The 27233-nt window shown below is 60.7% G+C and overlaps 2 protein-coding genes across 3 annotated transcripts in view; both read left to right on the plus strand.

Annotated features, from left to right (window-relative positions):
- The window catches only part of HIP1 (huntingtin interacting protein 1), a 37712-nt gene extending 25150 nt beyond the window's left edge, over positions 1-12562 (plus strand). For both annotated transcript variants that reach the window (XM_071575271.1, XM_071575272.1), the window contains exons 2-31: positions 361-424; positions 1002-1144; positions 1644-1700; positions 2163-2243; positions 2558-2634; positions 2894-2955; positions 3380-3520; positions 3917-3974; positions 4427-4502; positions 5101-5232; positions 5815-5912; positions 6043-6115; positions 6685-6868; positions 6958-7046; positions 7139-7255; positions 7342-7443; positions 8135-8329; positions 8446-8593; positions 8685-8771; positions 8884-8991; positions 9428-9564; positions 9653-9763; positions 9852-9910; positions 10008-10101; positions 10426-10526; positions 10641-10746; positions 10865-10988; positions 11461-11522; positions 12018-12129; positions 12422-12562. In XM_071575271.1, coding sequence (XP_071431372.1) covers positions 361-424; positions 1002-1144; positions 1644-1700; positions 2163-2243; positions 2558-2634; positions 2894-2955; positions 3380-3520; positions 3917-3974; positions 4427-4502; positions 5101-5232; positions 5815-5912; positions 6043-6115; positions 6685-6868; positions 6958-7046; positions 7139-7255; positions 7342-7443; positions 8135-8329; positions 8446-8593; positions 8685-8771; positions 8884-8991; positions 9428-9564; positions 9653-9763; positions 9852-9910; positions 10008-10101; positions 10426-10526; positions 10641-10746; positions 10865-10988; positions 11461-11522; positions 12018-12129; positions 12422-12432 — 3009 coding nt within the window. In that variant the 3' untranslated portion in view covers positions 12433-12562. The remainder of the gene's footprint in view (positions 1-360; positions 425-1001; positions 1145-1643; positions 1701-2162; positions 2244-2557; positions 2635-2893; positions 2956-3379; positions 3521-3916; positions 3975-4426; positions 4503-5100; positions 5233-5814; positions 5913-6042; positions 6116-6684; positions 6869-6957; positions 7047-7138; positions 7256-7341; positions 7444-8134; positions 8330-8445; positions 8594-8684; positions 8772-8883; positions 8992-9427; positions 9565-9652; positions 9764-9851; positions 9911-10007; positions 10102-10425; positions 10527-10640; positions 10747-10864; positions 10989-11460; positions 11523-12017; positions 12130-12421) is intronic.
- Positions 12563-15361: 2799 nt separating this feature from the next.
- On the plus strand, positions 15362-27071 carry LOC139681688 (nuclear envelope pore membrane protein POM 121-like). The gene is made up of 13 exons (XM_071575270.1): positions 15362-15618; positions 15714-15917; positions 16299-16460; positions 17432-17512; positions 17798-17969; positions 18760-18851; positions 19599-19669; positions 20340-20464; positions 20863-20965; positions 21262-21435; positions 21761-23488; positions 24458-24586; positions 24809-27071. The coding sequence occupies exons 1-13, from the start codon at positions 15371-15373 to the stop codon at positions 24901-24903; spliced, it is 3384 nt and encodes a 1127-aa protein (XP_071431371.1). The 5' UTR covers positions 15362-15370; the 3' UTR covers positions 24904-27071.
- The last annotated feature ends 162 nt before the right edge of the window (positions 27072-27233 follow it).

Genomic DNA, 27233 nt, shown 5'->3' on the forward strand with positions numbered 1-27233 from the left:
GTAGGAGCCACCAGCTGCTGCCCATGATCCAAGGGCAGGGGAGGGATTCTCCTTCCTCTGCCTGTCCCAGCGCTCCCAGGGCAGCAGAGGGTTCTTTGTGGGTGCTGCTTTAATTGCATCATTATTATCCTGAGTAAATGAGTCCTGGCAGCAGCTGAACCTGGCGGATGCCAACCACATCCCAGAAAGGCATCCGGGAAAGGTCAGCATCCAGCTGGCACGAGCAGGGGCCAGGGACCTGGATGGCACCCAGGCACTGGCAGGTGCCGGCAGAGCTGGGGGGTCTCAGTGGGTGAGGGGGAGCCCAGGGGGGAGCCCAAGCCCTTCCCATCTCACCCCCCCATCACTTCTCTCTTGCAGACCGTCAGCATCAATAAGGCCATTAATGCGCAGGAAGTGGCTGTCAAGGAGAAACACGCCAGGAATATCCTTCCCAAAGCTGGCTGTGGGACAGGGAGCGTGGGAGCGGGGCTGGGGCTGCTTGGAAAAGGGGCAGCAGCAAGAGGGGGTGCAGGGAGAGGTGCACGGGGTTCTGGGGGGCTATTAATGATGTTGAGGGTGTTTCCAGCATGGCACAGGATCACTGCTCCTGCTTCCACAGCCTCCAATGTCAAAGGTGCCCAGGCTTGTGCTCCTGGCACTCCCACCCCATGGGAGGGCAGGAGGGGAAGGTGCCCACAGGAGGTTGGGGTTCTGGAATGAGGATGTTGAGCACACTGCCACTAAAAGGGGGTCCAGGCAGCTGGGAAGGTTTGGTGGAGGCAGAGCCTCAGCCTCACATGTGTCATGGTGCTCCTGGAGCAGTGGTGGATGGCTGGGGGAGAGGGGACAGCATGTGCCACCCTTGGGGACAGAGTGTGCCTGGGCTGGGCAGCATCAGCTCCCCGTGATGGCCTGGCCCCCATGGGCTCTGCAGGTGCAGCTGACTTTGGGTGGCCACTCTCCAGCACCAGATGGGAAAAAATGGGAAATCAGAAAGTGTTTCCTTGACCATCCAGCACCGTGTATCCTGGGCACACACCACGAGAAGGGGGCACAGACCTTCTGGTCGGTGGTGAACCGGCTGCCACTCTCCGGCAATGCCGTGCTCTGCTGGAAGTTCTGCCACGTCTTCCACAAGCTCCTCCGGGATGGACATTCCAATGTGAGTGCCCCAAGTCAGCTCAGCTGCTGCCCCAGGGCCAATTCCTTTCCTCATGGAGCTGCAGTGGGAGATGCTGGTGTGTCAGTGCCCTCCTGGGGGTCAGTCCTGGATGAAGATTGGTGCCAGAGCCCTCCTGGGGATCGGTCCTGGGAGGAGACCAGTGCCAGAGTTCTCCTGGAGGGTCAATGCCTCCCTGGGGATCAGTCCTGAATGGGAACTGGTGCCAGAGCCTTCCCAGTGCTGCCCTATCCACAAACCCCTGTACTCCAAACCCTGGTGCCGGTGGCAGTGCTGGTGCCAGAGGAAACTGCTCAGTGCAGGCGCCATCAGCAAGGATGTTCCTGCTCCTTGTGTGGATGGAGAAACTGAGGCAGTGGTGACACTACCAGCAGGACAAAGGGTTGGGAAGACCTCCCATTCCTCACCCCAGTGCCAGCTCCAAGTGTTGAATGTTGTTTCCTGGTGCTCTCCCTGCTGATTGTCCCCATCCTTCCTCCAGGTCCTGAAAGACTCCGTGAGATACAAGAATGAGCTGAGTGACATGAGCAGGATGTGGGTGAGTGGCCATCCCCAGCAGCCACCACAGTGGGGACACCCTGGGGGTCCCTCAGCCAGGCTGGGGTGGGTGTAGTCTTGGGGGGGTTCTCTCTCCCAGGAGGATCCAGGCTCTGAGGGCTGAGCACAGCCATGGCAGAGCTGGGGCTGCCATCACCTCCCTGGGCTGGGTTTGCTGGTCACATTCATGCCCCTTTCACCAAAATCAAATGCCTCCTTCCCATGTTATGGCAAAGCCTGGTAAAACTCGGCCCTAATGGTCAAAAGCCACACTGAAACCTGAAGAGAAGGTGATGAGAAGGTCCTGACTCAAATCCCTTCAATAAAGCCAACCTGATGGGTGCCAGTGAGGAGGGTTTGGCTGGTGGTTTTGGGGAGATCAGGATGGGGTCACTCGTTCTGCAGAGGGAAAAGGCTTCTCTGCAGCCTGCAGTGGATCTCAAAAGCTTTTTGTGGTCCCCAGGGCCACCTGAGCGAGGGCTACGGGCAGCTCTGCAGCATCTACCTCAAACTGCTGAGAACCAAGATGGAGTTTCACACCAAGGTGAGCCCCCTGTCCCCATCCCCAGGGCTGCAGCAAGGGGTGACAGGGAGAGGACAGAGCCTGGCAGAGCCCTCCTGGTGCTGTCACCCCCTCGGGTCCTCCCCTCTGGCCATCTTGCTGCCTCCATGAAACATTCCCCAAGCTGCCAGTGACAATCGAAACTGGATCAAAATTGGCCCAAGGACCAACACTTTGGGGATGCCAAGAACTGACTTTGAACGGAGCCCCCAGGATCACAACCCTGGTGCTGCCAGAGCTGTGTCTAGAGCAGGAGATCCTCTGGAACCCTTTCCCAAGTCCTGTTTCCCCCCCAGAATCCCCGTTTCCCTGGCAATCTGCAGATGTCCGACCGGCAGCTCGATGAGGCCGGCGAGAACGACGTCAATAACTTGTGAGCACGGGGCAGGAGTGAGGGAGGGGTGGGTGCAACCAGGGGGGCACGATCTGCCCAGCCCCACGGGTGGCACCAAGCGGGGATGGGACCTTTCACCTGTCCCCTGCCCCACTACAGGCCTTGGGAGTGGGCAGAGCCCCAGGAAAGGCTGGTGCATCCACACTGGATCACCCCTCATCCTGCCAGGGTGGCGCCTGGCACAGTTTGAGCCCCATGGGCTCAGCAGTCCCCAACCATTCTCATCCCTGTTTCCCAGTTTTCAGCTGACCGTGGAGATGTTTGACTACCTGGAGTGTGAGCTGAACCTCTTCCAGACAGGTAAGCACCTGTGCTACCCTAAGAGAGGGGCTCTCTGGGGACGGGGACCTGGAGTGACAACACAAGGGGAATGGCTTCCCACTACCAGAGGGCAGGGTTAGATGGGATATTGGGAAGGAATTCTTGGCTGTGAGGGTGGGCAGGCCTTGGCACAGATTGGGCAAAGAAACTCTGGCTGCTCCATCCCTGGAAGTGTCCAAGGCCAGTTTGGACAGGGCTCGGAGCAACCTGGGCTAGTGGAGGGTGTCCCTGCCTGTGGCAAGGGAGTTGGAATGAGATGGTCTCCACCTGCTCCTGGCTGGGAATTTCCCTCTCTTTCTTGAGGTGACATTTGTGGCTTTGGCAGACACAGCGTGGCCCCCACTGGTGCTGCCAGTGTTTCCCAATCCCAATCCCAATCCCAATCCTGTGCTCCCTCCCGCAGTGTTCAGCTCCCTGGACATGTCGCGCTCGGTGTCGGTGACGGCGGCGGGGCAGTGCCGGCTGGCCCCGCTCATCCAGGTCATCCTGGACTGCAGCCACCTCTACGACTACACCGTCAAGCTGCTCTTCAAGCTGCACTCCTGTGAGTGTCCCCTTGGATGGGGAGGGACACACAGGGAGACACTGGGGGTCACCACCCTGCTCAGGCTGGGCTGTCCACCCCCATCTCCTTCACAGCCTTTCTGGGGGGAAAGAAGGGAGACACCAGGGCAAGGAGGTGCAAAACACACATCCCTCAGGAGCTGGAATTGTGGTGGCAGTTGCTTGACCTTCAGCCCACCACCTTTCCCAGCCCTGGGAGAGTGTGGGAAGGGCCTGTGGTCCCATCCTGCAGCAGGACACTGAGCCTGGAGCATTCAGACCCCCAAAGGAGATTGGCCATCTCTGGGAAAGACCCACTGTCATGTGGCTGTGCTGATGGGTTGTCCCCTAATCCACAAAGACACCCAGTGATGTTTCTACTTGCTGCTTCTTCCAGGTCTGCCGGCGGACACGCTGCAGGGCCACCGGGATCGATTCCTGGAGCAGTTCCGAAAGTAGGTGCCCAGACCTGGAGGGCTGGTCCTCCAGGGGTGCTCCCAGGGCATTGAGATTAAAAAATCTGAGGCTGTGGCCTCTGGTACATGGTTATTTAGGGCAGACAAAACAAAAACTGGCTGCAGAGAACGGGGGGATTGTCATGTTGCCAGGGGAGGATGTCATGGTGTCGAGGGACAGATCAATTCAAGGTCACAGACTGCAGACAGCAGATAGCAGGGCTGGCCATGGGTCTCACCACGCAGGGACTAACCTTGGGACAAGTATCAATAGCACTGAGATCCCAGCTGAGATGCTGAGGTGGTTGGGACCTGCTCTGGGTTTGGTGGCAGCACACACTACCATCCCCTCCAGCCAGGTGACACCTCCTGGATTCAGGCAAGGGGTTGAGGCTGCTCACATTGTCCAGGCTGGACAAGAGCCATCCCTCACCATTCCCTGCCACTTGCAGGCTCAAGGACCTCTTTTACCGCTCCAGCAACCTGCAGTACTTCAAGCGGCTGATTCAGATCCCACAGCTGCCAGAGGTGAGACCCCATGGTCCCCAGCCCCCACGCTCCCTGTCCCCATGGTCAGGGGCAGCTCTGGGGTAGGTGGCACTGGGGGAGGCCCTAAAAAAGCCACCTATCACCTTACCCAGCTCCTGGGGCTGGTGGCAACATGGAGCTCATGGGACCTGAGGATCATCCTTGCTTCCCTCTGTGGGTGGCATCTGGCGGGATGGAGCTGCCCTCTGGCCAGGGGTTGGGATCCCGTCTCTCACCAACCCACAGCCCTTTGCAAGGGTCTTGGCTTCATCCCTGTGGGTCCTGATTTCATCCCTGTGGGTCCTGGTTTCATCCCTGTAGTTCTGGCTTCATCCCTGTGGGTCCTGGTTTCATCCCTGTGGTTCTGGTTTCATCCCTGTGGTTCTGGCTTCATCCTTGTGGTCCTGACTCCATCCCTGTGGGTCCTGGCTCCGTCCCTCTGGATACTGGTTCCATCCCTATGGGTCCTGGCTCCATCCATGTCCTGGCTCTCTATCCTTTTTCCATGGGTCAAGGCATGGCCAGCTCAGCTCCGGGACAGGATTTCACCCAGCCATGCCCTCAGTCCTTGCCCTCACCCTGCTGTGTCCCTCCCCAGAACCCTCCCAATTTCCTTCGTGCCTCAGCACTGTCGGAGCACATCAGCCCTGTGGTGGTGATTCCTGCCGAGGCATCCTCGCCTGACAACGAGCCCATCACAGACCTGGTGGAGATGGACACGGCCTCACAGGTGAGGATGGCAGGGGCCCTGCAGCTCCAAGCCTGGAGTTATTTCTTCAAATCCATGCTGTGGTGATGGATGAGACAGCAGGGATGGCCTTGGGAACTGAGAAGCATCACTGCATGCTGGATGTGCCATTTGGGTGCTGGATGTGCCATTTGGGTGCTGGATGTGCCATCTGGGTGTTGCCAGGGCTGAGCCAGCCTGGATTCATCTCCCAGTGCTGCTCAGTGGTGTGGTGCCCTCCAGTGATGGGCCAGGAGAGGTTTGGCTTCAAGCATCAACATGGAGACCTTCAGGTCTTCGTTGTCCTCTTCACCAAGGGTTGTTCCCAGGTGCCGAGGGAGGAGAGGAAGAGGCATGTGGTGACATGTGGGGATCTTCTCCCCCTGAGAGCTGGGGATGGACCAGAGATGCCCCATGTTCCTCAAGCTGGACACATGCAGTGCCCTGGGTGCAGTGCAGGATCCAGCCCCAGTGCCCAGGCAGTTGTTCAGGGGGTGGCTCAGTGGTGACAATGGTGACATAGAAGGGATGAGGGTTCCCAGGTGGTGGCGGGGTCTCTCCAGGTCTGTCCTGCTCTCCCCACAGAGCCTGTTTGACAACAAGTTTGACGACATCTTTGGCAGCTCCTTCAGCTGCGACCCTTTCAACTTCAACAGCCAAAATGGGATGAACAAGGATGACAAGTGAGCAGTTCCAGGAGCAGCTGGAATCATACTGGGAACTCCCCCTATGGAATGGCACCACAGCATGGGTGGTGGCACAGGATGTGTCCCCGTGGCACTGAGAGTATGACCCTGTGCCTCCCCTTCCCAGGGACCGGTTAATTGAGCAGCTTTATGGCGAGATTGCAGCCCTGAAGGAGGAGCTGGAGAACTTCAAGGCCGAGGTGGGTGACAGCCAAGGTGGGCAGGATGAGACCTGGAGGTCCACAATGGGAATGTGGGATGGGGTGGTGGCTCTGTCCCTAGATGGACAAGATGTTGACCCCATCCCTGCCCTGCCCTCTCCCTGATGGCTTCTGCATCCCTGCCCATGCTGGGTGTCTCCAGGTGTGCCAGGGGCGTGGGTACATCCCTGCAGGGGGTTGGGCTCAGCACCCTCAGTGCTTCACCTGGATGCATTTTGGGGTGTGTGGGGTGGTACCCATGGCAGGGGCTGCTGTATGGTACTGGTGGGTATTGGGCAGTACCAGTGGGCATTGGGTGGTACTGGTGGGCACTGGACAGTGCTGGTGGGTGTGGAACAGTGCTGGTGGGTGTTAGATGGTAGTGGTGGGTATTGGGTGGCCCTAGTGGGGTTTTGGATGGTGCTGGTGGATATTGAATGTTACTGGTGTGTATGGGGCAGTACTGGTGGGCATTGGATGGTACTGGTGGGTATTGGGTGGTCACAGTGGGCATCAAACAGTCCTGGCGGGCACCGAATGGCACCGTGAGCCCACGGCTGTGCCCGCAGAGCGCGCGGGGCACGGTGCAGCTGCGTGGCCGTGCCAGTGAGCTGGAGGCAGAGCTGGCCGAGCAGCAGCACCTGAAGCAGCAGGCGCAGGACGAGAGCGAGTTCCTGCGCACGGAGCTGGAGGAGCTCAAGAAGCAGCGGGAGGACACAGAGAAGGCTCAGCGGAGCCTGACGGAGATCGAGAGTGAGCGGGGCCAGCTGGCAGCACCCTGGGGTGGGCTGAGCCAAGCCCTGGGGGGTCCCAGTGCTCACCTCAGTGTCCCTCCACGGCAGGACGGGCGCAGGCCAACGAGCAGCGCTACAGCAAACTGAAGGAGAAGTACAGCGAGCTGGTGCAGAACCACGCTGACCTGCTGCGGAAGGTGGGCTCCCCAAAAACCCTCCTGGCACCCCCTTGCCCAGTTGTGCCTCCCCGGCACCAGGTGATGCTGAGCTCACTCTCTGCCACCACCAGAATGCAGAGGTGACCAAGCAGGTGACAGTGGCCAGGCAGGCCCAGGGGGATGTGGAGCGGGAGAAGAAGGAGCTGGAGGACTCCTTCCAGCGGGTGAGCGAGCAGGCGCAGAGGAAGGTGAGTAGGGACCAGGGGACACACAAGGGATGAGCAGGGGCTCCTCCGTGGGGTACCAGCACTGCCAACCTCTCCCCTTGCCACAGTCACTGGAGCAGGCAGAGGTGCTGGAGACGCTGAAGCGGGAGCTGGCAGCCAGCAGACAGGAGCTGCAGGTGCTCCAGGGCACACTGGAGTCCAGCACACAGGTGAGAGCACATGGAGAGTCCCTGCAACCCCTCACACAGCCCTGGTGGGGGTGGGCAGTCAGGCCTTACCCATGCAAGACATGATATACCCACCACTGGCCTAAGAACCAACTCCCTGTCTTCCTCTCCACATCTGGGTGGGTTTAATGGTAACACCAGAGGGTTTCATGCTGCTGGGTACAGGAGCATGGGGAGCTGTGAGCTCCAGCAGCAGGGATCATGGAATAAAAACCCTGGAAGAACAGGGTCAGGCAGCAGCTGTGCCCACTGTAAACCTGGGCAGTAGTGTGCCATCACACTGCAAGACATGCCATGGGCTGTCCCATACCAGTGGAGCTGTGGAGCATAGCAGAGGTGTCTGGGCTCACTGGGGGAGGCAGAAGCTGGCAGGAAAATGCAGTTACTCATTTCTGGAGTGGGCACATGCTGCAGCAGAGCAGGCACAGGGCCACAGCCACACTCTGCATCCATTCCTCCACCAGGACAGTGACAGTCATGATAAAAGTGAATTTTCACTGAATAAAAGTGAAAGGGCTCCCCAAGAGCCAGGTGAGATCATCACTGCCAGGTGGTAATGCGAGGCTGCACCCGTAGGGCACAGGGGCTGTCCCAGGCCTGGACCAGGAACCAGTCCCCAAACTGAAGGATTCACCATCGGCACAACCCTGACCACCATTTCATGCCCACCCAGGTGGGAGCAGAGCAGAACTCCCGGATTGCCAGCCTGGAGCAGGAGCGGGACAGGCTGAGCCAGGCGGCAGAGCGGCACGGGGAGGACATGGCAGCGCTGCGGGCTGAGCTGCAGCAGCTGCGGGACACGCTCAGCCGGGAGCAGGAGAGCAGCAGGACGCAGCTGGAAACCCTGCAGACCCAGCTGAGAGACAAGGTACCCCGGGCACTGCGGCACCCCTATCCCACTGGGCAGCGGGGGCTCGGCAGGGCAGGGTGTGTGGGATGCCCAGTGGCACAGCAGGGCCCCTGACACCTGCGTGGGGTGGGCAGGAGGGCGCCGAGCGGGCGCTGCAGCAGCGTCTGGCCGAGGAGCAGCGAGCCCTGCTGCAGGGCACCGCACACGAGGCCGAGCGCATGGTGCGGGACGCCCTGGCACGCATGGAGGATCCCGCCCACATCAGCTGCACCGGCTCGGCAGGTGAGGCCCCTGCTGCTCCCAAAGCTGGCATTCTGCCAGCCTGCCCTCTCCCTGCTGCCCTGGCTGAGCCCTGCCTGCTGTGTGCCTGCAGATTGCCTGCTGTCCCGGACGCTGGCAGCCTCCGAGTGTGTGGAGCGGCTGCGGGACGCGCACAGCAAGTACCTCTCGGATAGCGCAGGTGAGGATGGGCAGCCCCGGGCAGGGAGGGCACAGGGGCAGCCCTGGCATGTGAGGCTGCTGAGTGGGCAGCGCAGCAGAGGCTGAGGTGTGTGCCCGCTGTCCCACCACAGCCGTGGGCTCCCTGCTGCCCTGCCTGGCCCTCTTCGCCCACCTGGTCAGCGACACCCTCCTGCAGGGCAGTGCGACCTCCCATGTGGCCCCCGTGGAGCCTGCTGACCGTGAGTGCTGCCCCACGGGCACGGCGTGGGGTGGGCAGGGGATGAGGATGGGCAGGGGACTACATGGGCAGATGCTGGGGTTGGCCAGGGGCCAAGGTGGCAAGGGGATCAGAGTGGGAAGAGGATTTCATGTGCAGAATGCTGGGATGAGCAGGGGCTGGGTAGAATTCTAGGGCAGGTACGTGCTGGGGTGGCCAGGGACTGGTGCAGACAGGGGCCAAAGTGGGTTGAGGTGGGCCAGGACCAGGGTGGGCAGGGGTCATGATATGCAGAGGGCTGGGTGGGCTGGATGCTGGGGTGGGAAAGAGCCAAGGGACCATGTGTCCAGGATGCTGGGACAAGTAAGACCCTGGAGTGGGTGAGGACCATGATGGGCAGGAAGCAGACACCTCCATCACCCCATGTGGCCCCCTCAGCCCCTGTGCTGTCTATGCAGGGCTGCTGGAACTTTGCAAGCAGTGTGGCAGCGAGGCCTTGAGCTACCTCAGTGCCCTGCAAGACCCAGGGATGGTGGCAGGTGCTGACTGCAGCCTGGTGACAGCCTGCCTGGGCCGGATCAGCGCCATCGGGGAGGTGGGTGCCCTAGGAGGGCTGGTGGGACAGGGTCAGGCTGTGGTGGGCACCACCACTACACATTCCCTTCCATCCCCTCCCACACCAGGAGCTGCGTCCCAGAGGGCTGGATGTCAAGCAGGAGGAGTTGGGTGACCTGGTGGACAAGGAGATGGCGGCGACAGCCGCAGCCATCGAAACAGCGTCTGCCCGCATCGAGGTGAGGGCTCTGTGTGCTGTGAGGTGGGCACTGTGCCATGCCTGCCCCCAGGCACAGGGCTCAGCACAGCTTCTCTCCCCTCTACCAGGAGATGCTGAGCAAGGCACGGGCTGGGGACACTGGGGTCAAACTGGAAGTGAATGAGAGGTGAGTGTTGGTTGGGGCATTGGAGGGAGCTGGCCAGGTAGGATGGGAATGGTGCCACAGGCACCCCACAGAGCGCTCAGAGGGGTTTGTCTCACAGGATCCTGGGCTCCTGCACAGGCCTCATGCAAGCCATCCATGTCCTGGTCCTGGCCTCCAAGGACCTCCAGAGAGAGATTGTGGAGAGCGGACGGGTGAGCTGGGACAGGGGTGTCAGACCGAGGTGCTTGGCCAGTCAGAGGTCACCATGCACTTGCTGAAACATACTGCTCCAACCCTTGGCCCACTGGAGCTTCCCCATCAGCTGCCAGAGCTCCTGCCCCAGCCCCAGGTCTCCCTCTGCCTCTGGTCCCTGGGGTGTCACAGAGATCCTTGATCTTCCTTTCCTGCAACCCCCCACGTTCAATGTCTCACCAGCTCCCACACACATCCTCAATGACACCCCAGCCTCCTGCATTCCCCCAAGAGTGGAGATCTGGGGGGTCATGTGTCCCCAGCTGTGCCTTTCCCAACCACAGGGCGCAGCATCCCCCAAGGAGTTCTACGCCAAGAATTCCCGCTGGACTGAGGGTCTCATCTCTGCCTCCAAGGCAGTGGGCTGGGGTGCCACCGTCCTGGTGTAAGTGTCCCTGTCACCTGAGCGTGGAGAGAATGGCAGAGTCTTGCTCTCCCCACAGGGAGGGCACACAGGGGTGGCAGGACAATGCTCCAGCCCCTCTCTGCCCTCCCGCAGTGACGCTGCTGACCTGGTGGTGCAAGGCAAGGGCACATTCGAGGAGCTGATGGTCTGCTCTCGGGAGATCGCGGCCAGCACCGCTCAGCTGGTGGCAGCCTCCAAGGTAGGAGCAAGGCTGCTCCCCTGCCTGTGGCTTGGGGGGACCTTGGGGTCACCCCACATCATGGGGCTGGTCTTGTGCCCGCCCAGTGGGGTGTGACCCCTCCTGGCTGTCCTGGCAGGTGAAGGCAGACAAGGACAGCGCCAACCTGTGCAAGCTCCAGCAAGCCTCCCGTGGGGTCAACCAGGCCACTGCTGGTGTGGTGGCCTCCACCAAGGCTGGGAAGTCTCAGGTGGAAGAAAAAGGTGAGTGTGGGCTGCAGGGATTGTAGTCATGGAATCACTTAGGCTGGAAAAACACTCTAGGACCGCTGAGTCCAGCTGTTGCCTCAGCACTGCCACGGCCATCACTAACCATGTGGTAGTTACACAGCTTTTCAGTCCCTCCAGGGATGGTGACTCCACCACTGTCCTGGGCAGCCTGTGCCAGGGCTGACAACCCTTTCCATGAAGAAATTTTCGCTAATATTTGACCTAAACCTCCCCTGGCACAGCTTGAGGCCATTTCCTCTGATCCTAATGCTTGGAGAACAGACCTGCCCCAAAACTTCTGCTCTTAGCACTCAGCGCCCTCAGCTGACTGTGCCCTGGTGGTCTCTGCCCACTCCCTGCCTGTGTATCCCATGGTGCCAGACCCTGCCAGGGGCATGGGAGCTCCTGAGGGGTCGAAGCAGAGGAGCAAAGCTTTGAGGGGTGCTGGTGGTGTCTTTCTCTGCAGACAGCATGGACTTCTCCAGCATGACACTCACCCAGATCAAGCGTCAGGAGATGGACTCACAGGTAGGGGGTTCCCACAGTTTGGAAAACACACCCACTACTGTCTCGCTTGGGCTGCCCAGAGTGGGAGAGAAGTCAAAACTGGGGGAGATCACCCTGCCCAGCTGCCTCCAGGCAGCACCAGCATGGGGGAAGCTGAAAGTGTGAAGGCAACAGATGGGTTTACCCAGGAGCCACCTGCAGTTGGTCCTCCATGCGTCCCCAATGCACCACATGTGCCACCCACAGCACTTACCTCTGCCTGGCATGGGGCAACCCTGGGGAATTCCCCTTCTCAGGGCACCCTGGTGGGTCATTCTGCCTTAACCTGCCTCCACAGGCAGCACCCACCTGAACCCCATCCCCTCCCCAAGTCTGCTTGTCATCAGGGCACTCATGGGATGTACCTTGGAGGTCTTTGGCTTCAGTAGTGGGGGGATAACAGGTGTGAAAGTGGGGTGCTCAGCCCAGCTCCATGCCAGGGTGCTGGGTGGGCATGTCCTGGGTGGTGTCCCCCAGGTGCGGGTGCTGGAGCTGGAGAACCAGCTGCAGAAGGAGCGGCAGAAGCTGGGGGAGCTGCGCAAGAAGCACTACGAGCTGGCGGGAGTGGCCGAGGGCTGGGAGGAGGACGGTGAGTGCTGCCAGCCCTGCTCCAGCTGGGAAACTGCTCCGGGAAGGAGCAGGTCAGGATGGAGAGGCCCTGCCTGCCATCCTGGCAGTGGATGGGTATGGTTTTCCCTCCAGCTGGCACAAGCCTGGGGGTAGTTGGCACACTCAGGCAAACCCATGGAGACCCTGACCCGTGGGATCCACATCGCCCCTGGGCTTGGGACTTGGGTGCTGCTGGAGCAGCCCTGTGGTCCCAGAGGGATGGGACAGAGGGATGCTGGACATCTGTCCCTAACCTTCTCTTCCCTTTCCAGCTGCAGACTAGCACCAGCAGCAGAAGCAGCCCATGGGGGGCACCTGGGATCTCACAGAGGACATTCCTGGGACCCCACTCAATGCAGCCTTTTGGGAAGATCCCCAAGGATATTCCCGCCCCCGGGGAACCGCCTGCAGGGCCGGAGCGCCAGGAGCCTCCTGGCCAGACCCCGGGCCTGCAAACCGCACGTGTATTTACTAGAGCTGCTGGGGGGTGGGAGGGTCTCCGGGGGGGATCTTTAACCCTTTAGTTTTGTTTTTGCACAGATTCTGGGAACTCTTAGAGCCGGCTCTGGCTGAGCGAGAGTGCTCGGGCTTTTTTCGCCTCTCGCTGCTTTTCCAGCCTTAACCCAGCCCGTGGCTCGGCGCAAACGTCCCCCCCGCCCCGGGAATGAGCCTGCTGAGGGCCCCGGGGGTGCCAGCGGGTGGGGGACAGCTTTTGGGGTGCTGCTGGGCTTGGTGCTAGGTGTGCTCCCCCTCGGTGGGGGCACCGAGTGCCTTTGGCCACTGCAGGGTGGGGGTGGCGTTCCCATGGGATACCCTGGCTGGTGACACCGGAGTGCCGGGAGCAGCCGGGAGAGGGGCAGGCAGCAGGAGGGACGCTGCCATGAGCTCCTGAGCTCCTTCCCTGCATCCCAGGTTCCCAAAACGCCCTCCACGGTCCTCCCCTGAGCTGGGCTGCCCTGCCCCGACAGATCACTGTGTTCATGCCAGCAATAAACCCTCCGCAAGGTGCTGGGCGCGGGTTTGGGCCACCACGGTGCCACCGCACAAGCCACCAGCTCCTGGGGATGGAGGGTGGCTCTAGGGCAGCACAGAGGGTTTGAGGGGCAGCCAGGGTGCCCCAAAGCCAGAGCAAGCAGCTCCCTTTCCCCGCTCGCTTTGGTGCCACCCCAGTGTCATCACCACCCTCTTGGGTGCAGGGGGCACTGGTGCCAGCATGGCCGTGGGCAGGGATGGCCATGGGGCTGTCACCAGCCAGGGAACCTTTGTGCCTTGAGCAGGGGGCTCGGAGGGCAGGGGGGCATCTGCCATCTCCAGGCCCCCCAGCTAATCTTGCTGCAGCGGGGACAGTGACACACTGCACAGCGATGTCCCCGTCCCCTGCGGTCCTGCTGGTGCTCCTGAGTGTCCCTCCCCTGCTGGGGGCAGGATTTGGCCTTTCTCCCTTTGGGAAGCAACTGTGCTGTCACCGCGTGCTTTCCAAGTGACATCCGTGAGCCCCCTCACCGCTGGCACCCAGAGCAGCGGGACATGCCACCACCATGGTCTCAGAGCTGCCACCCCACAGCTCAGCCGTCCAGTGTCCCCATGTCCCCAGCCGGCCCTGCTGCCACCCCCAGCCTGCTGAGGGGACCTTGGGGCTCCCCACGGGGACCACCTCCCCATCCCACCCTGCGCTGGCTCCCCTTGGGTGCAATACCAACCATCCCGTTCCTGCAGGACACGGGGGAACCCCAGAACCCTCCCCGCTTTTTTGGGGGGGTCTCGCCTGCACCCCCAACTACCTCAGGCCTGGGGGCCGGGGAGCGGCGCGGGGGGCACGGTGGCAGTGGGCGCTTGGGGACAGTGGCATTGCCCTCGGCTGAATCCCTTGTCCCTTTTGTCTCCCGGCCGGGTGCAGGCGGGGGGTCACCGCAGTGTCCCCGGTGCTGGTGACGGGGACAGGGGGGTGTCCCCGCCCCGGTGCGGGGGTGTTGATTCGGTTTCTCATTGTATGATAATAATTGACCGCCTCGTGTGTTTTGGATTTTTCAATAAAGCCTTCAGCCCAGCCCTGCGCCTCGGGGGTGGGGACAGGGGACCAGTGTCACCAGGGGGTGCTGGGCCTGCCCTCCTGGGTGTGCTCCGTGCCCTCCAAAATAACTCCAGGACCTGGGTGATGACTTTCAGCCTCTGTCCTTGCTGTCCCAGCCCCTACGGTCACCGGTGTGTCCCCAGGGCCACCCCGTGTGTCACCTCTGTTCCTTGGGAGGGGACCAGCAGGTGGTCCCTGCCCAGCCCTGAGGAGCAGGGATGGCTTTGGCCTCCCCACCACCCTGCTCCCTTCCTGGGGGCGAGATTATGCCGTGGGGGGGTCGTGCAGTCCACCCTGTGCTGTGGGGTCACCCTGGCAGGGCCATGGCAAGAGGGTCCTGCTACTGGGTGGCCCTTGGGGACATGGACAGGGGTCTTGGGGGAATATGCCACCCCAAGCGTGGTTAGCCCATCCTGGGCAGCACCCAGTGGCCCTCAGCCCTGCTAGGGCCACCTGGACCCCTCGCCTGCAGAAAGCCCCATGAAAGCCATGTCTGTCCCTACAGCTCTGCTCTGCCCCTGCTGTGATTCCCATTCCTGTTCCTTCCTGCCACTGTCCTTGCCATGGTCCTTCCCTGCCATGGGCCCTGCCATTGTCCCTGCCATGGGCCCTGCCATTGTCCCTTCGTGCACAGTCTCCATCCCTTCGTGCAGTCTCCACCACTGCCCCTGCCATTGTCCCTGTATTGTCCCTGTTATTGTCCCTCCCTGCCATGATTCTTCCCTGCCACGGTATCTGCCATTGTCCCTGTTACTGTCCCTTCCTGCCACTGCCCCTGCCGCGGTCCCTGCCCCGTCCCAGCTCGGCCGGACGGCCCATGGCACAGCCATGTCCGCAGGTGGCGTTCCCAGGTCGGCCGGGGAGGGGACAGAGGGGACAGGGCGGTCTGGGGGTCACGGGGCCGCGGTGGGGGCACGGGGGCGGAGCCAGAGAGGCCACACCCACACGGGAAAGCTCCGCCCACCCCTCAAGCCACACCCACCACTCCCTCTCATTTGGAGGCCCCCCACAACCCGCGCTACACTCAGTAATAAGCCCCGCCCACCACACAAGCCCCGCCCAAGCCCCTGTGAAGCCCCGCCCACCCTTTAAAAGCCCCGCCCCCGCGGCCCGGCCCGCAGAGCACGCCGGGAGCGGCGGGCGCGCGGCGATGGCGGGCCTGGGGCCGGGCGGGCGGCGGGACGGGACCGTGAGGGCCGCGCTGGCCGTGGCCGCCGCGGTGGCGCTCGCCCTGGCCTGCCTGCTGCTGCGAGGCGCACTGCTGGGCGCGGCGGCGCTGGGCGCGGCGGGCGCCTGGTGCGCCATGCGGCCCGGCCCGCCCGCGCCGCGCCCGCCTGCCAAAGCCGCCGCCAACGGCGGCCCGGCCGCCAGGGCCGCGCCGCGCCGAGCACAGCCCGGGTGAGCGGGGCGGGGGCGCGTGGGGAGGATGTGGGGAGCGGGCGGGGGGACCCTCGCGCCTCCCCGGCGGCGCTGACCGCGCTCTGTCCCCGCAGGGCCCCGCGCTGCCCGCCGCAGGCCCCGCGCCGCCGGTACCCGCTGCCTCAGCCCCGCCCGGCCGTGCCGCTGTGCCTGCCCGTCGCCCGCTGGGAGGGCGGCTCGCCCCGCGGCGCGCCCTGGGCCCGCCGTGCCGGCCCGCTCCGCAGCCCCGTCACCGTGAGGATCGCGCCGCCGGCCGCTGGCATCGCCCGCTCCCCGGCGTGAGTACCGGGGGGGGACCCGGGGGGACCGGCTATCAAACGTGGTGGGGAGCGGGGCACACCGGGGCAGCCTGGTTATCAGCCGTGGAGAGGGGACTGGGATACACCGGGAGGAATCAGCACAGTGAGATACACGGACACACGGGGGAAGCCCCGTTATCACCGTAGGGGGATACCGGAACGCACCGGGGGAAGCCCGGCTCTCAGCCCTCAGCCGTCTGTGCTGAGCTCCCGGAGCAGCATCCTACTCCTACTCCCGATCCCATCCGTTGGCAGGAGGAGGGTGTGATCCAAACCTCGGAAGATCATGGATTCTGCTTTCCATGATGGGAATCTGACCAGGCATCCCAATCTAACACTGTGTTCTGCTCTGCCCCGCAGCCTGGAGCAGCTGGTCTCACCCTTGGCTTTCCCAGCCACCAGCAGCCCCGACCCGTGTGCCAAGGAGACTGTGCTGAATGCCATCAGGGAGAGCAGGAAAAGGGCTGTGGAAGAGGAGGAGGAGGACCAGACTTTTGGGAACGATCAGGAGAGCAAGAGAAGGTAACGAGGCAGCAGGTCGAGCCACTGCTGGTGTGATGGGAAGGTCACAGGTGGGGCTCTCGCTCCAGTGGTGACAAATGGGATGTGTCCCAGAGAGTGCTAGGCCTGGTGTGACCAGGAGTCTGGGGTGGAAGAGTGGTGTGGGAAGTGAACTGCAGAGAGGAAGCACACCCCATCCATCACCCAGCCCTTGGGGCTGTGTCAGACAGGCCTCTGAGGCTCCTGTTGTCCTTGAGATCAAAGGGATGTGGTTTAGGTGTGAGTCCAGTGTGTTCCTCTGCCTGGCTGAGCTTAGGAGGGGCTGGGATGTGGTTTAGGGAAGCCTGGCTGGGAAGTGCTGGTGTCTGCTGCAGGGCTGTCCTTAAGTCAGCCCTGGCCTTCCAGCAGACTGGGAATCTCCAGGGCTTCAGGTGGAAGCATCCCTTTTGGAAAGCTCTGCAGTTTCCCCTGTGAGCTGAGCTAGCAAAGGGAGGTGATACACAAGGGTAAACAAGAGACACCGTCTGCTGCTTTTGTTAGTCAAGGTCAGTGACTTCCAGCCCTGAGCACCTCCAGCTCTGCTTCACAGCAGGGTTTGCTTTGGGACTTTCACACTTCAGATCCTCACAGAATCATTGTGGGAAAGGGGAGCACTGGTTAGGAAGATGTTGGAGATGAGAGTTTCAGACCTCAGGTCTGTTCAGAGAGACTCTGCATCTCATTTCTGGAGGTATTTTGGCTTAGAATAATGGCTTTGAGCAAAGATTTTTATTTTCTTATGCCCAGCAGGCAACTGGTGTTTGGGGAGAGCATCAGTGAGGATAAACTTGGGGGGAGAGAAAATCCACAGCAGGGGAAAAACTGCCTTGGGTGTTGAGTGCCAGAAAAAAAACAGGCTTTGAGCTCTCCCAGTGCTGAGCCTGCCTGGAAAGGGACCTCTCCCAGCCTGGGAGAGGCCACTCTGCCATGGGCTTCCACCCTTTCTCATGCAGGCGCCACGACAGCAGTGGAAGTGGGCAGTCAGCCTTTGAGCCGCTGGTAGCCAACGGTGCCCCCGCCTCTCTCATACCCAAGTAAGTGCCCACCAAGCCAAAATCAGCTCTGGAGATGGGAGGAGCAAAAATCTGTGGGCTCTGGAAAAGGGGCTTGGGTTTTGCTTACAGAGCCTGGCTTTGGGGGACAGCAGGAGAAGGCTGTGCCTTTGGTCTGTCACCCTGTGACAGCAGGGCTGTGCTGCTGCTGAGGGTTATTCCCAAGCCTGTAAGGAGTGGGACTGCCTTCCTCCACATGCCCTCCATGGAGAGGACATGTAGGCAGAGCAGTGGGGAGCTCACCAAGCCTTCATGCCCACCCTGCAGGCCAGGCTCTTTGAAGAGGGGCCTCGTGTCACACTGCCCCGACGACTGCTCCAACAAGAGGTCCCGCACCTCCTCCCTGAGCTCTCTCAGCAACACGTACGCTGGTGGCATCCCCAGCTCCATCCGCAATGCCATCGCCAGCTCCTACAGCTCCAGCAGGGGCCTCACACAGGTAGGCACACGTTCCTGGGATCACCAGTGTAATCCTAGTTCTGGGCTCCTGAGGAGAGTGGTGTGCCTGGGGGCCTGGGTCTGGTGTGGCTCAGCTCACCTCCCCAGAGGTCAGTGGGCTGTGGGCCCAGCAGACATATTGTGTGTTTTTTGGGGAGTCCCTGGCTGAGCTGTCCTGCTGCTTTTGCACCAAACCAAGGATGAGGCTGTTTTTGCTCCCCTCCTCATCCTTGGCCAGTCTACTAAGCTGGATATATCCAGGTGAAAGGGAAAAAAAAGACTTTGCTGCACTGACACCTTTTGAGCTGGAGTCAGCAGTGTGGGAGCTGAGTGTTCCTGCTCTGACCCAGGTTCCTGCTGCTGACTGTGATAGAGCTCTGCTTGTGTCCTGCTTGGACTTGCAGATGGGCCAGGGACACGTAGCCATGGCCACTGGCACTCTGTTTGTGTGGGGAAAGATTTGTTCCAGGTAGTGGTAGGGAGAGGTTTGCTGGGACTGGGGAGAGTCTGGTCCTTGCACTGGGATCTCTCTGCTCTGAAGTCCTGGCAGGGAAGTGACTGGCCCTGGAGGCTGCTTGTTCCCCACATGGATTCAGCTTGGGGTGGCCAGACATTGAGCTCCCTAAAATGGGAAGGGGAGTTAAGTGGTGGGGGAAAGCAGGAGAGGCTCCTTGGTCTCATTAGCACAGCCCTGGGTGATGGGGTTGAGTTGGGATCAGCAGGAGGGAGGGGGTGTTGTGCTCCCTGCCAGCCCCACACTGAGTTACTGCTGGTGTCTCTCTCTGTTCCAGCTGTGGAAGAGAAGTGGTGTGAGTGTGTCCCCACTGTCCAGCCCAGCGTCCTCTCGTCCCCAAACCCCAGAGTGGCCAATCAAGAGAGCCAGGTAACCAGCCACTCACAATGCCAGCTGGGAAGGGAGCAGTCACCTTCCCAGCCATCCCAGTGCCCAAGTCCTGCTTTCCACTGGAACTGGGACAGTCCAGGCCCCTCTCCAAGATGTGATGGTGGGTCACCCACCGGTGTGGAGACTTGTTGTGTCAATTGGCCTGCCTGTTGCCTTGTGACACTGCAGTGCCACCCCTGCCCTGCTCCCAGGCCAGGTCAGAGATTTAAGGGCTCAAGTTGCTGCAGAGGTGATGGTGCCTTATGGCATTGGCATGGCCTGGGTTGCTGTTTGCTGGAACACTGAGAAGAGACAGGCCCCGATTTTTCCCATCTCCTCAAAAGCAAATTCCAGGGTTGTATTTTAGCACCTGCTTTGGAGCACAGCCCATTTTCTTCTCTCTCCCAGCTCAGAGGGCCCTGAGCTTAAAACTAAAACTGACACAGCCACCTGATTGACACAATCACCTGGTGACAGGGTGGGTCCAACCTGCAAGGGGCAGTGGCTCCCAACCAGGATCCCCAGGGCTGACCCATGCTGAGGAGGGTGTGCAGGCCAAGCCAAGCTGGGTCTGGAGCAGGAAGCAGCTCCTCTGCCTGGAGCTGGCAAAGCTGTTGTTCTGAGGTCTTGCAGAGAAACACACCAGGGATGCTGGTGGGAGTCCTCAGTGTGTTCAGTCTCGTCCTTGTCCCTGGGATGGGGCTGAGCCCAGGGTTGATCCTAACTGGCTTTCTCCTGCTTGGGCAGGGAAGAGGAGCCACATCGTTCCAACACTTCCACCCCAGTGAAGTCAGACAAGGAGCTGCAGACAGAGAAAGGTGAGTGTAGTTGGGCCCTGGCTCCACACCTGGCTTGGATGGGCCATCAGTGCAAGCAAGAGCAGGACAGGAGGTAACTGAGGTCTGCAATGGAATTGGCTTGAGAGGTCACCTGGAAGCTTGATATGTGATGCTCCCAAGGCAGTGGCATTTCTGGCCTCTGTGACTGTCCTAGTGGGATTTCCAGGTGATCAGGGGGTGCTGAAAGTGTCGGGGTGCTAACAGATGCCTGGGAGCTGGCTTGCAAGGGCGAACTCCAGCTCCTAACCCAACACAGGTTCAGGTGTCAACCTTGGGCTAAGACCTGCTATGGTATGAGCAGTGCCCTGATCATATTTCATGCTGAGCTTATTCCAATGCTTCATCAGCTAAAATGGAGGGGAAATCCTCTGTGCCCATGGCAGATGGGTCCCATGTTGTGGTGCAGGGACCATCCATGGAATTGGGATGGAATAACTGGCCCCTGGAGCCCAACAGGCTCTTGTCACAGGCCCCCTGGATGTGTGATGCCAGCTGCTCTTCCAGGGCATCACAGCCTTGTCTTTGGCTTCAAACCTTGCCCTTGGCTCTGCCCTCTGAGATGGGCCATCCAGAGAGCAGTCAGGACAGCCCCATCAGTACAACCAGACACCTCTGCCCAGAGCTGGGCCTGACTTGTCTCCTCCTGTAGTGGCGGAGTCGCCTGTGTGGAAGAAGCAGAATTCCCTGAGCCCGCCGTCGGCGCCGGGGAGCAGTGGGAAGCGCAAGCGGAAGATCCCGTTGCTGTCGTCTCTCCGCGGGGACCAGCTGGTGCTGGTACGTCGCTGTCTCACAGCCCCTTTGGCCCCGCTCTGGCAATAGAATGTGCTCACTGCAATTTCTGCAGGGCTGGGGGGACACTGACCTGCCTGCCCTCAGGAAGGAGGCCCCGTCCTTGGCCGAGTGGGAAGTGACGCTCTCCCCAGCCCCAGTGTCTGGTGGGCTGTGCGTGGTTGTGCCGCCTGCTGCCGGACCAGGTAATGGCCTGGGGAAGGCCTGCCGTGCCCTCAGTGCCACGCCGGGGGCCCACCGGAGTTGGGGACCAGAGCTCCGCGGTAGCTGCGGCAGGACCAGCTGCTTCACGGGGCTCGCCACAGCCAGTCGCCAGCACACCTTCAGAGGCTCTGCCCGCTTCCCTGGGAAGGAGCTAAGCTGCTGCTGCTCTCTCTTGGCAGCCCCCGCCGCCTCAGCTGGGCTACTCCATCACCTCGGAGGACCTGGATGCGGAGAAGAAGGCAATGCTGCAGTGGTTCAACAGTGTCTTGGAGGATAAGGCTGGTAAGGGCAGGCTGGGAACACAGAGGGTGGGCTGAGCAAACACAGTGCTGGCAGGGCAGTGGGGTGTCCGTAGCACAGGCTGGGGAAGCTCCTGGGTCTGTCCTGCCTCGTGTCTGGGGATGCTCTTGGTGCCTTCAGTGAGGAGTTCTCATGCCCCAGTGTCCCTGGGGTGCTGGGTGAAGTTCCCCAGGGCTGTGGGGTGTTGGTGTGGTTTCCCTGCCCACTGGAGAAGCTCTGCTAAGGGTTTGTTGCCCAGAGCCAGTCATGGATTCTGATTCCTTGCTCCTTTCCCATAGATGCAGTCCCCAGCACCACTGCAGAGACAACTCCGGTGTCCAAGCCGCTGGCGTTCGCCGTGACCTCCCCAGGGCCTGCACCTGCCTCCACAGCTCCTGCCCCAGCCAGCAACTCGCTCCTGGACAGCCTGAAGAAGATGCAGAGCAGCCAGGCTGTACCCACAGCAGCACCAGGTGAGGAGGAGGGTCAGCAGAGTGGGATTCCAGCAGAGCCAGGCAGTCACAGCAGGAGCTCCACGTTGCCTCTGTGAGGCAGGTGACAAAACTCCCTGCTCAAATGCTCCTCTGGAAGTGGAGCTGGCAAGCAGGTCTTCTTGAGGGGGCACATTTGGGGACACCAAGCCCCTGGTCCTGCTAGAGGGCTCTGGTAAGTATGGAAGGCTGGGTGTGGTGGGTGCTGCTCTGGGAGCCTTTGCACCAGCAGGTGGGTTCCTGGCAGAAGGGTAGACTGTCTGTAGATGCCCCTCTATCCCTAAATAAGCTCTCTCCCCTTTTCCAGACTCCACTGGAGCTGCAGCAGCACCCCAACCACTTCCATCAGCTGCACAGCCACTGGCTCCTGCAGTGTCACTGGAGTCGAGCTCTCTGCCTGCCACCTCTGCTGACACCAAGCCTGTGCCCGTGTTGAGCACACCTGCCCCCACTGTCCCCTCTGCCCTGGGAGTGCAGTCCCCCAGCAGCCTTGCACCTACTGCGTTCACTGAGCTGGGTCAGACCCCCAGCAAGCCTCCGTCTTTCCCAAAACCAAGCATCCTGTTTGGAATGCTGAACACCCCTCCTGCCAGCGAGCCAGCAGCAACTGTGGCCACTGCTGTGCCCACCACGGCCACTGCTGTGCCCACCACGGCCACTGCTGTGCCCACCACGGCCACTGCTGCGCCCACCACGACCACTGCCATGCCCAGCCCCATCTTCAAACCCATCTTTGGTGCTGTGCCAAAGAGCAAGAGCACAGCAGCCTGCACGGCTGTCACCTCCACCACGGCCACCGTGTCTGCGAGCTCAGGCCCTTCCTCAGCATCCTCCACCACCACCATGTTCAAGCCCATCTTCGGCAGTGTCACCACAGCTTCGTCTCCAGCAAAAGTCTCTCCTTTTGCCTTCAAACCAACGGCACAGGCAGCCCCGGAGCGGCCAGGAGCCTCCTCGCCTGCGCCGGTATTCGCGGGTCTTCCCAACATCATCTTCACCACTGCAGCTACAACTGCCACCACCCAGAGCTCCTCCACAAATGCCACCATTAAACCTGTCTTCAGCTTTGGACTGACCCCACCTGCCTCCACCAGCTCCGCCTCCAGCCTGACCGTCACCGTCACCGCAGCCACCTCCACCAGTGCAGCGCAGCCCTTCCTGTTTGGGGTCCCGGCCAGCTCTGCTCCCAGCACAGAAACCAGCTTTGCCACCCCAGGGCCCATCTTCCAGTTCGGGAAGCCACCTCCAGCCACAGCCACTGCCACCACCACTGCTACTGTCCCGGGAGGCTCTGCCTTTGGTCAGGCACCTTCAAACTCCACAGCTGCTGCTTCCACCACAGGCTTTAGCATATTTGGCAGCACCACCTCTGCCCCAGCCACCACAGCTCAAGCACCGCTGACGTTTGGCTCGTCTGTTTCAGCCTTTGGCAGCCCCTTCAGCGCTGGCACGAAGCCGCCGCCGCCGTACCCGAGCACTGGGAGCCTGCCCACCTTCAGCACCGGGGCTGCCGAGTGCCAGGTGCCCGCCAGCAAACCCGCTGCTGGCCCTGTCAGCTTCGCTCCCCAGTTCAGTTTTGGAGCTCCCCAGGCACAATCGGCAGCTCCAGCAGCATTTGGCAGCAGTGCCCAGCCAGCCTTCGGCACAACCAGCGCCCAGGCAGCGTTCGGCACCACCACCTCGGTGTTCTCTTTTGGAACAGCCACCTCCACCACATCCAGCTTCGGTGCCACCACCCAGACCACGAGCAGCAGCACCGGCGCCACCGTGTTTGGCACCAACCCATCTCCCTTCACCTTCGGGGCCACCACCCAGCCAGGCCCCTCTGCCGGTGCCTTCGGGATGGGCACGTCAGGCCTCAGCAGCGGCTCCCCAGCCGTGGGCTTCAGCTTTGGGGCTGGGCAGAGCGGGGCGGCCCCGGCGGCAACGCCCTTCGGCTCCTCCCTGCAGCAGAGCACGCTGGGGGCGCCGGGCCAGAGCACCCCCTTCGCCTTCACCATGAACAGCACCCCCAACAGCAAGCCTGCATTCGGAGGTGAGTCATCATGGAATGGTTTGGGTTGGAAGGCACCTTAGAGGTCATATTGTTCCAATCCCCTGCCATGGGCAGGAACACCTTCCTCTAGACCACGTTAATCCAAGCCCTGTCCAGCCTGGCCTTGGACACTTCCAGGGATTGGGCAGCCACAGCTTCTCTGCCCAACCTGTGGTGGGGCCTCACCGCCTTCTCAGCTGAGTCTCTTCCATATACATAACCTGAATGTTCCCATTCAGTTTGAACCTGTTACTCCTTGTCGTGTCACTAGAGGGCATTCCTTGTCATGTCCACAAATAGGCAGTCTTGGGGTCAGCAACATTCCTGATGGACCTTGCCAGGCTTCACAGCCCTGGAGAGTCTGGTGCTCCTGCTGTGCAAAGCCTTGCTGTGCAAAGGGTTGGTACTTCCATCACTCCTTGTCCAAGGACCCCAGCCCTCAGTGGTGGAGGGGAATCCTTAAATTCTGCTCCTTGGCCCTTCTGAAGGCACCTGCTCCCCAGCTCTATCCCCAGCCAAGTGTCCTACAGGAGCCAGGGTTGTGCTGGTCCCTAACAGCCACCTGGAGCTCCTTGGCAAGCAGGAAAGCTGCCAGCCAGTCACTGCCATCTCTTTGTCCTCACTCTCAGGGTCTCCCTAACATTTCACACCCAGGCTGGGCCATCCCAGCTCCCACAGAACTGAAACTCATGCTGAGCAGCTGCTTGATGTAGAAAGACAGAGGCCTTTATTCCTCCTTGGCAAATCCTTCTGTGCAGCCTCGCTGGCATGACAGCCCAGGGATTGCCAGGAGAGCCCAGGACTACTGAGAGAGTGTAACTTTGGTATTAAAAGGGCTTTTCAGGAGCAGAGGTTGGTCCTGGGAGTCGCACTGTGATGCTTCAGTCCTGTGCCTCCTGGGTACCACTGGCTCCCAGAGGCTCTTCTTTGTTTGCCAGCCATGACTCACAGTGACCTGTTGCTTTGCAGGAACTCCTGCACCCACCTTTGGGCAGAGCACGCCCGTCCCAGGAGCTGTGGGCAGTGGAAGCAGCACCCTTTCCTTCAGGACACCCAGCACTCCTGCCTCAGGCTTTGGAGGAGTCAGCTCGTCCTTTGGTAAGGAGTGAGGTGGTGCTCCAGCCATGGGGGCTCATGGATCACAGTGTCCCCTCAGGCTGGGGACAGCGGCAGGACCAGCTCTGTCCTGAGAGCTGGCTTGGGTGGTACCTTCTGGGCTCTGGGAGACCCCAAACCTGCTGTGGGGATCACACTGTTCCTGGGGTTGGGATCATGCTGCCCATGAGGCTGCAGACACCTGAGCAACCTTCTTGCTTCCAGGTTCCTCCACCCCCACCTTCTCCATCGGGGCAGGATCCAAGATGGGCGCTCGCCAGCGGCTGCAGGCACGGAGGCAGCACACCCGCAAAAAGTAACCCTGCTGCTGCTGGGCCCCTCTGGCCCACGTGTGGGGGGCTCCAGGCTGGAGCTGGCCCCATGGTGGGACCAGGCCCCGTCCCCAACGCCCACCAGAGACGGTGCCAGGTTGGCAGCGCCTGGGCTGGGACAGGACAAACCAAACTCTCGTTACTTGAACAGTTCAGAGCCAAGGCTGGACAAACCTCTGTACATATCCACAATGTTCCCTCCCTCACTTTATTTTGCCATGTTTAATAACGTGTAAATTTTCCCCCCATTTGCTTCTTCTAGCTGTTCTGTGCCCCTCCCCAGCCCTCTGCCAGCCCTGTGGCTGTGTCCTGCTTGGAGCCTGGCTGGGCATGTGCTGCAGTTCCAGGCTGCCAAGGGGCACCGTCTTCACCAGGTCCCAAAACCTTTCCCCTTGTTCATCCTGTGGCCTGGTGAACGCGCTCCCATCCCTGCAGCCGGGCTTGGTGCCAGCCTGGTGCTGTCCCACTGCCGTGGGTGACAAGCATGGCTGCAGCTGAGTGACACCCCTCGCTGTGACCTGTCACCCCCAGCCGAGGACACGCCATATCCCGGGACAAGTGCTGGAGGCACGGGGTGAGGATGGGGATCCCCCCAGCCCTGTCCCATCCCGCTGCTCCGTGGGGCTGTGGGCTGTCCCCCCCTGCTCCCCCTGTCCTGCTTTATCCGTGCTCCCGTTCTGCGCTCACTGAATCGAGTTTGGAGGAAGAGCTGAACCGTGTGTGTGGCGGCATGTTGGTTATGCCGGATTTGCTGTTTGGAGTTTCTTTTTTGGGGGGCACCAGTCCCTGGGGGGGGACGTGCCCCAGCTAATTGGGTGTTGACAGTAGCATCACTGCGTGGCTGCTCGTGCTGGGGAGTTGTCCCTTCCATGTCGTGACTGAAAGGCAGCTGGGCCAGGGGGTTCCAACCCTGGCAGTCTCTCCCCTTCCTTCCCCTCTCTTCTGGTGCCCCTTCCCCACCTTGGGGGCTCTGGAGCTGCTCACAGGAGTCCAGAGGGGATGGGTTCTCCCCACCTAATTCCAAATCCAAACTGTTTCTTTTTAGCTTGTCCCCCTCCCTTTGGGTTTCTCCAGCTCTGAGGAGCTGCGGTGCTGCCTCCCCTGTCCCGGGATCCCACCCTTCCCTGCCTGAGAGCTTTGTGGGAAGAGACTGCCAGAGCTGGGGGGTCACCCAAGTGCCACCTCCTGCCCTGCTGCAGGTGAGGGACGGGCACCCCATTCCCAGGAGTGCTCTGCTGCCAGGTTTTTACTCTCCGAGCCGTGTGAGTGTGTGTGTCTGCTGAGGTCTAAATTAAAAAAAAAAAGCAAGAAAAAAAAGACAAAAAAAATTACAAATATTTAAACGTTTTTTAACAAAATAAAAATTTATTTTTATATTTAAGCTAAATTGCCTTCAAATTCCTTCAAGCTTGGTTCAGTGAGGTTGCCAGCTGTTAGTGTTTAGCTGTTGCCATCCCGGCTGTGCCCACGGGAACAGGCTGTGCTGGGAAAGGCAGCTGCATCCTGTGGGCTCTGCCATGCTCCCCTTCCTTTTAAATGTGATGTATGTGAATGTGACTAAACTTTTTTCTTTTTTTTTAATTATTTCTCTAAGGATGATGAGCAGGAGCTCTCATGTTACGGTGCTGAGTGCCAGGGACAGGGTGTCTCTCCTGGCAGGAGGGGCCAGTGACAAGCTCTGTGTGGCACAGAGGGGACACAAAGGACCTGCAGGTGCTGGCAGGGGCCAGTTCTGGATGAGAACAGCCAGGCTGGCAAAATGTGTCCTTGGGGTTTGAGAAAGCAGCTGGGACAGGGTTAACGCTCACCAAGACTGACCCTGGGGGTCCCTCCCTCTGCCCTGGGCAGGATGATGTCCTCCAGGGTGCCAGGGTTTGGCCAGGTCAGCTCCAGCAAGGCCTGTGTGCCAGAGGGAGATAGGTATGAGCAAGGATAAGGTGAGGGCACCCTGTAGTCCCACACCCCCAGCCCTGTGAGGAGCCAGGCTGTCCCTTCCTTGCCACACAGCCCCTGCTGGGAGAGCCCCTTGTGCCTGGGGGGAGGCTGGGTTTTAACTGACTGAAAGACTTGGATCATTCCTGGTGTGGCTGATGAGGATTTTAGTGTGAATGTGCAGTTTTTGTTTCCTTGCTTCTTATGTCCCTGGTTTAAAATAAAACGACTGTGTTCACATGGCTGTGCCTGTGTGCCATTCCAGGGGCTGAACAGGGCAAAGGTGATGCAAGTGGGGTTCAACTTCTACTTTCCAGCACACTCTGGCTCATGTGTTCTTGCTTCTGCTGTTCAAAGACAGGTGCAGGGAAAGGATTATTATTAAT

Source organism: Pithys albifrons, chromosome 21 (assembly GCF_047495875.1).
Source record: "Pithys albifrons albifrons isolate INPA30051 chromosome 21, PitAlb_v1, whole genome shotgun sequence".
Lineage (NCBI taxonomy): Eukaryota > Metazoa > Chordata > Aves > Passeriformes > Thamnophilidae > Pithys > Pithys albifrons.

What these genes read in the sequence shown, in the direction of transcription:
- LOC139681688 (XM_071575270.1), top strand. Translation starts at nt 15,371, where the DNA reads ATGGCGGGCCTGGGGCCGGGCGGGCGGCGGGACGGGACCGTGAGGGCC. An exon ending in TGTCTTGGAGGATAAGGCTG is followed by an intron (nt 20,966 to 21,261) that starts GTAAGGGCAGGC and finishes CCTTTCCCATAG; the next exon opens with ATGCAGTCCCCAGCACCACT. An exon ending in CAGCAAGCCTGCATTCGGAG is followed by an intron (nt 23,489 to 24,457) that starts GTGAGTCATCAT and finishes GTTGCTTTGCAG; the next exon opens with GAACTCCTGCACCCACCTTT.